The sequence below is a fragment of the Macrobrachium nipponense genome, chromosome 33 (assembly GCF_015104395.2).
Source record: "Macrobrachium nipponense isolate FS-2020 chromosome 33, ASM1510439v2, whole genome shotgun sequence".
NCBI lineage: Eukaryota > Metazoa > Arthropoda > Malacostraca > Decapoda > Palaemonidae > Macrobrachium > Macrobrachium nipponense.
The window spans coordinates 22,964,627-22,972,126 of NC_087219.1; the positions used below are offsets into that span (position 1 = coordinate 22,964,627).

Below are 7,500 nucleotides of genomic sequence, written 5' to 3' on the forward strand. Positions count from 1 at the left end.
AAAGAAAGAAAAAAAAATAACTCGACCTCACTAAATCAGTAAACTTGTTCCCGGGAGGCTGCTCCATCTTCAGATATTTTCTACAGGAAGGAAAATAACAGACAAAGAGGAGGAAAGTGGAGGAAAGAGGACGAAAGAGGACGAGAGAGGAGGCTGGAGGAGATGCGGAAGGAAGTATTGGTGGAGGAGGAGGAGGAGGAGGAGGAGGAGGAGGAGGAGGAAGATCAACTGGTTGTGGAAGGGTGAGGAAACACTTATGGAGATAGGTCTAGTCGGGGCCATGGCCATCAAATCGTCGGAAGTTTTTGACGCGTTCCTGTGTGCGTACGTGCGTACGCGTATGTGTACGTGTTCCCGTGCGTATGTTTGCGTTCGCACAGGGTCTGTATATTAGCAAGCGTCCGCCCTGTCATATATATTTTCGGCCTAAGTTACCCCGCCACGATCGTCAAATGACAGCAGTCATCTCTCCTAAAATATCTCCGTGGTTTTTGGCGCATTCGCGTTTGTCTGTGTAAGTGTGTGTGTGTGTGTCTGTGCGCACACATAGGCGTCCGGACACTTGCTTACATGCCGCACAGCCCTTGTGCGTATATTTCTGGCGTATAATCACGTCCACTAGTGTCAGTGTTCGTTTGCGTGTTCGACAGTTATCGGAGTTACCCATGGCGTGCGGCCTGTCGATGAGCATTGCTCCATTCTAAATGGACAGAGTGCAATTACGCGCTTTTTAAAGACCGGGAATGTTCGTGTGCGCGCGTGCCCTCTCTCTCTCTCTCTCTCTCTCTTTCTCTCTCTCTCTCTCTCCTCTTCTTCTTCTTCTTCTACTTCTTCTTCTTTCTCATCAGTACACGGTACCATAAAACGAGCAAGTTTCTAACAAGAAAAGAAAAAAAAAAGGCTTTTGAACAACAACGACAACAACGCCTTTTGAAAACCAAACAACAAACCACGACAGGGATAAAAAAAACACTTTTTGACAATTTAGAAAGATTCTTTTGACCACGAATTAAAAAGACACTGAAACGGCAATAGAGAGAGAGAGAGAGAGAGAGAGAGAGAGAGAGAGAGAGCCCATGGTGGTGGGGAGTCCTTTTTGAAAGCCTACTAATTTATGCTAATGTATTAATACGAACTGTGGGACTCCCAGGATAGAATAACTGCCGCTGCGGTCATTATTGTCATAGGAGACTTTATTACGTATTCAAAATTGAATTGTTCATAAATGAAAGATAGATGAGCAGTGAGGCGGAGTCGTTGATGTTCAAGAATAATTGAAAAAATCTATATATATAACTATATATATATATATATATATATATATATATATATATAAAAGCATCAAGTTACAAATGTTCTTTAATATCTAATTCGCTCTACCTCGGAATTAATATACTTCATATATTTTAATCGAAGGGGAATTTTTGTTGTTGATACGCAATTCATCGAGTCCATGAGGCGACGAATTTCTTATCAAATAAAAAATTCCCCTTCGGTTAACATCTCATGAAATGCTCATATGAATCACGTTGATGTGATAAAACTCCAATTTATATTTAATATATTATATATTATAATATAATATATATATATATATATATATTATATATATATATATATAATATTATGCGTTGGGTATGTGTATGTGTGTGATTGTGTGCATGTATTGTATAAATCTGTGCAAAATTTTTGCATTTAAATTCATACATATTCTCACAACATTCAAAATAAATCTGTAGTCTTAACAATAATATACTATATATTTTAAATCTGCACCATATACCCTTCAATAATGTGAAATTCCTTTGAGATTTGTTTTTGTAATTTAACACAGATCTGGCCTACCTTCATGCCACATCGTACACTTACCTAGAAAGAGAAAGAAAGAAACTGATTAATAATAATAATAATATTAATAATAATAATAATAATAATAATAATAATAATAATAATAATAATGATAATAATAATAATAATAATAATAATAATAATAATAATAAATGAACCACTGTGCAGGACACTTTCATAACGCAAGATTCATCAACATTGTTCTAGACTCACTTTACGCGTTGCGTCATTAAGTTCTGATCTATTCCTCTTCTGTTTCCTTCGTAATATTTCTTCCAAGTTATCTGTCGGCTCATTTTGGGCATTCCTGTCCATTCTCTCTACATAGCCAAACCTTTTCATATACCTTTGATAATTTCTTTCACCTACATTAATATTTTTTTTACCAATTCATCTACGTAACTCCATATTTTCTCCAATCCAGTTTATCATAGCAGTTTATTTTTTTTTTTTATTCCATAGACACTCAAATATCCATACTTCACTTCCATGTAGGGGAGTTTGCTCAACAATTCTTTCACACATTCCACCTTTTTCCTAATCTTTTGTGGATGACTTGCTGCCATCCTTGTACCTCTCATGCGACATAACTCCCATCTCACTGTTTACAATCTTCCACCATCCATTTTAACATTCACTGACTCGTTTATCCTGACTATTCCTAGATGATATTATATCATCAGCAAAAAATCTATGTCGTAGGCCATTCGCGTTGGATGTATCTTGCCAAAAACTGCATCAAAACAGATTTAATATCTCGCACCACTCTTTTCATATATTTAACATTAAAAGACCCACAGCACGTTTTATCTAAGTCCCAGTTTTCAATGCCTAATTACTCTCCAGTCTACACATTGCAAGGCATGCTTGGTTCCTTCATAAAAAAAATCGTTCACCTTTCTGCTAAGTTATATTTCCTACCGACATTCTTAACACAATACTAATTACTTCTGCATTGGCTCTCTCATTAACATTTTCTAGTTAGCGGTTTATCAGCTTTTCCCTTTTGTTTTAAAATTCATAACATAATTGTTTCTTGGCGAGCATTAACAAGTTCACACCTTCTCTCAGTTCTTATTACTTGGTCCTTTACTCTTAATTTGTAGTCGATTATCTATCGGTAACTTTACTTCGATATTTATGCGTGGTCTCTTTAGTTGTGCAACTGCACATCAACTAATTGGACGCAGATACACCCACGGCCACACACACACACACACACACACACACACCATATATATATATATATTGAGTACATGTATGTTTACATATATATATATATATATATATATATATATATATATATATATATATATATATATATATGACTGGTAAAAATGCTCTGTTAAAACAGAATTCCATCTCATAAAAGGAGCCTATAAAAACGCCAAAATATAGAAAGAAAGTACTATATTTCAGAGACTGCTGCCTGCCTCTCTCTTCAGGTAGGTAAAGAGAGACAGCAGTCTCTGAAATATAGTGCTTTCTTTCTATATTTCGGCGTTTTTATGGGCTCCTTTTATTATTATTATTATTATTATTTTATTATTATTATTATTATTATATATATATATATATATATATATATATATATTATAATATATATATATATATATATATATATATATATATGCTTGGTTTACGACCAAGATTGTGACAACAGACTTTACGTCTAAATAAGGAATGATTCACACTATACCTTACACATAATTACGTTTGCGCACGTACGAAAGCACTAAAGACGCCATGTGTATTCTTGTGTGAATACCGCTGACAGGCTGCCCGTCAACATATCTACCTGTCGTTTCTGTTATGACTACGTATTTGACAACAGATATAAAGAGAGAGAGAGAGAGAGAGAGAGAGAGAGAGAGAGAGAGAGAGAGAGAGAGAGAGAGCATTAGCCTCCCGTACTAAAGCTTTCTGTGAGATATTTACACAGCAAATATTTGCCTCCATAAAACTGCTTCTATTTCCATCCCGCCTCTGCTCTGAATTTATCCTCAATTAGAGGCATTGTCTATTTTTGGGAATGTTTTATGGGTTAATCTGGCCCACACTCCCCTCCCCCTACACCTGCTACCTAACCCAACCCCCTACCTTGCCCGCAAACCAGCCAGCCAGCCAACTGACCACTAATGTGAGCCTTATCTGACCCAATATGGCCGCTTGTTCCAGTGATTTATGACATTACAGCGATTCTTATCTGCGAGAAGGGAAGATTTGGGAAGATACCGTACTAGTATAGTTTAACGCACATTAAAGGAGTCCGACGGGGTAGGCAAAACAGTCCCGTCTTATCTCACGGTTGAAGTGTAAACACTTGATTCAAAAAAACAAAAAAAAAAAAAAAAAAAAAAAAAAAAAAAAAAAAAAAAAAAAAAAAAAAAAAAAAAAAACCAAGGTTCAAGCCCTAGAAAAGGCACAGCGAGTTCGGCACTTCCCGTCATAGATTGTGACTGGTGATGTCATCGATGAATTATGTACCTAGTAATTAATCAGCTGTGGTGGGTAGAGGCCAAGGTAGAGAAGGGTGTGAGTGCTAAGAACCTAATGATAATATTTATGAAAAACCAACAGGATATATATATAATATATATATATATATATATATATATATATGTGTGTGTGTGTGTGTGTGTGTGTGTGTGTGTGTGTGTTTTGTGTGCGTGCTGCGTGTGTAAACATACAACACACTCATTATATATATATTCATAATGAGAATATATATATATATATATATATATATATATATATATATATATATATATATATATATATATATATATACATACATACATACATATGTATGTATGTGTTGTGTTTGGTGTAAATACATACATTACATACGTGCACACAAGCAGCGAGTTCGTTTAAAAAACGAACAACAATACCAATAATGAAACGGAGAAGAAAGTGAATGCAGAGCCATACATACGACGAGAGGAACGTATTAAGCCTTTGCAATGAGGTGCCAAACGCATCAAAGTCGTGTAATTATGTCATTATATAATCATTTAATAATTATGTATAGTTAGATAGAGGATATTGTAACATAAAATATATAGATATATATATATATTATGCAGATTTATATGAGCGATACCAAGATATAGATATATATATATATATTATATATTGATATATAATAAGAATATATATACACGTATATATACAAATATATATATATATTATATAGTATATATCTATATGATCTATATATATATTTTTTAAAATATTAAATTTAAATATATATATATATATATATATATATGTAGATATATAACATATGTTATACTTTACATACACACACACACACACACACACATATATTATAACTATATGATATATAATATATATATATATATATATAATATATATATATATATATACATATATTATATTAAGAGATATATATAATAATATAATAGTATATATATATATATATATATATACATATTACATAATACCTATATGTATATATAAAGATACAGATTATATATATATATATATATATATAGATATACATATACATATATTATATATATATATATATGATTTTAGTATATATATATATATAGTATATATATAAATTATATATCACTCTTTGTTGCCATTTATTTAAAGAAACGCCAAATTTTTCAGCCTCCTTTTTGTTTCCTGAATAATGTAAGCTTCCGGCTTTTAAGACGTCTGTGAGTCAGCAGCCTAGGAATAAAATCCCAATGGTCGTACGCGGTTCATTTAGGACCGGGCTAATTTTGGGGAACAGCGCTGCATCAAGATAAAAGGGAAACATTTTTATAATAAAGTTTTTACGAATAATTGGTTGTCTGTGTTTCCTTAATCGATTATATAATTCAGTGCAGTCTTTTCAGGATCTTTCTAAAATATTCAGGCTCTTTTCAAGAATTGTTTCCTTATATTCCAGTAAGCCTCTCTCTCTCTCTCTCTCTCTCTCTCTCTCTCTCTCTCTCTCACACAACACACACACACACACAAACGCACATAAACACACATTTAATTAGACCTTTCCAACTCCATTCTCTCTTATTTTAGAACCCTTTTTTAGATTCTCAGTTATAAAAAAAACTTCAAATGCATTTCAATTCTAAAAGCGATTAAATGACGTAACTTGCCCGAGGACAACAGCTAAAAATACGTATTAATTCTATTACTTTAAATGATAAAGTCTTATAATGGAAACAATGATTTTTTGTTAAGGAGACAAGCAAGTTATCCGGAGCATCGTCTTTCCTCGTAAGCGAAAGCGATTTGTATTGTCCCGATAATATATATATTTATGTAGCAATGCCAACCCCCTTCCTGTAACGAAGATGGTAACATCTTAACAAGCAAGCAAACTAATTAATAGAATTATTATCAGTCAATAGACATAAAACAGTTCTGTGGATGAAATACTTAAAATCTCTGAGGACAGTGATGAAGTATTGTAGAAAACATTAGTTTTTATAACCTGAAACAAATAAAAATTCGAACGCACAAATGACAACAATTCTGCACGATACAAATTAAATTGTTGTGAGAACAATTACTTTTTTGTTTTAACAAGAACAGTGCTGTTGTTTTTGTTCATCGAGCAATAATGACCGAGGGAAATGGGGATGGGAATAATAAGCAATCATTGGTAAATTGGAAGATAACCAGGAAGAGGGGCAGGAATGAATGAGGAATATGTGATGTAGAAGACAGAGAGAACATTAAAAGAGGAAATATAAACAAACGTATCTATTATTATTATTATTATTATTATTATTATTATTATTATTATTATTATTATTATTATTATTATTATCATTATATTATATCATTATTATTATTCCATTATTATTATTATTATTATTATTACTTATTATTATTATTATTATTATTATTATTATTATCATTATTATAATTTTATCAAACGTATTTATTATTATTATTATTATTATTATTATTATTATTATTATTATTATTATTATTATTATTATTATTATTATTATAGAATAAGAAAATGTAATAAAATAAGTAGTCAAGTTAAATAAATAATAATCAAGCAAACAAACTGCTAATTCTTTACCATAGCAATAAAGGAAAATAAACATGCATAGTGAGGAAACCGATAGACACGAATAAAACATTACTAAGTAAAAGAAGAAGAGAAAAAATGAAATGAAATAACTGATGGAAATGACAAAATAATAGAGGTATATGAGTTAAAACATATACAACAGGAAAGCGTTCAAGAATAAGAATAATATAATTAAAAATGTGAAGACAATAAGGTCTGGATGCAAATTCGTGATCATTGCAGATCGAAGTAAAAGGACGGCAAAGGAGAGATAAATGGAGGTAGAGAAATATGAATAAAAATGATAAGTGGATAAAGATAATTTAGTCACGAAGTGTCGACAGAAAGAAATGGAAATGAAAAAAGAAGTAATCTTAATGTAGAAAGAGAATGACGGAACTATTGATAAAATGGAAGGAGTACAGCACACCAGAGAGAGAGAGAGAGAGAGAGAGAGAGAGAGAGAGAGAATAAAAGCAATGGACAATCTTCCCTCGTGACGTCAAAGGTGCGATGGAGTGTTTCCTCTCTCTCTCTCTCTCTCTCTCTCTCTCTCTCTCTCTCTCTCTCTCTCTCAGGTG

The 7,500-nt window shown here is 32.2% G+C and overlaps 1 protein-coding gene across 1 annotated transcript in view; it reads left to right on the plus strand.

Annotated features, from left to right (window-relative positions):
* The window catches only part of LOC135202789 (troponin T, skeletal muscle-like), a 29,300-nt gene that overhangs the window by 6,684 nt on the left and 15,116 nt on the right, over positions 1–7,500 (plus strand). Inside the window, exon 4 of the mRNA XM_064232249.1 lies at positions 87–242. Coding sequence (XP_064088319.1) covers positions 87–242 — 156 coding nt within the window. The remainder of the gene's footprint in view (positions 1–86; positions 243–7,500) is intronic.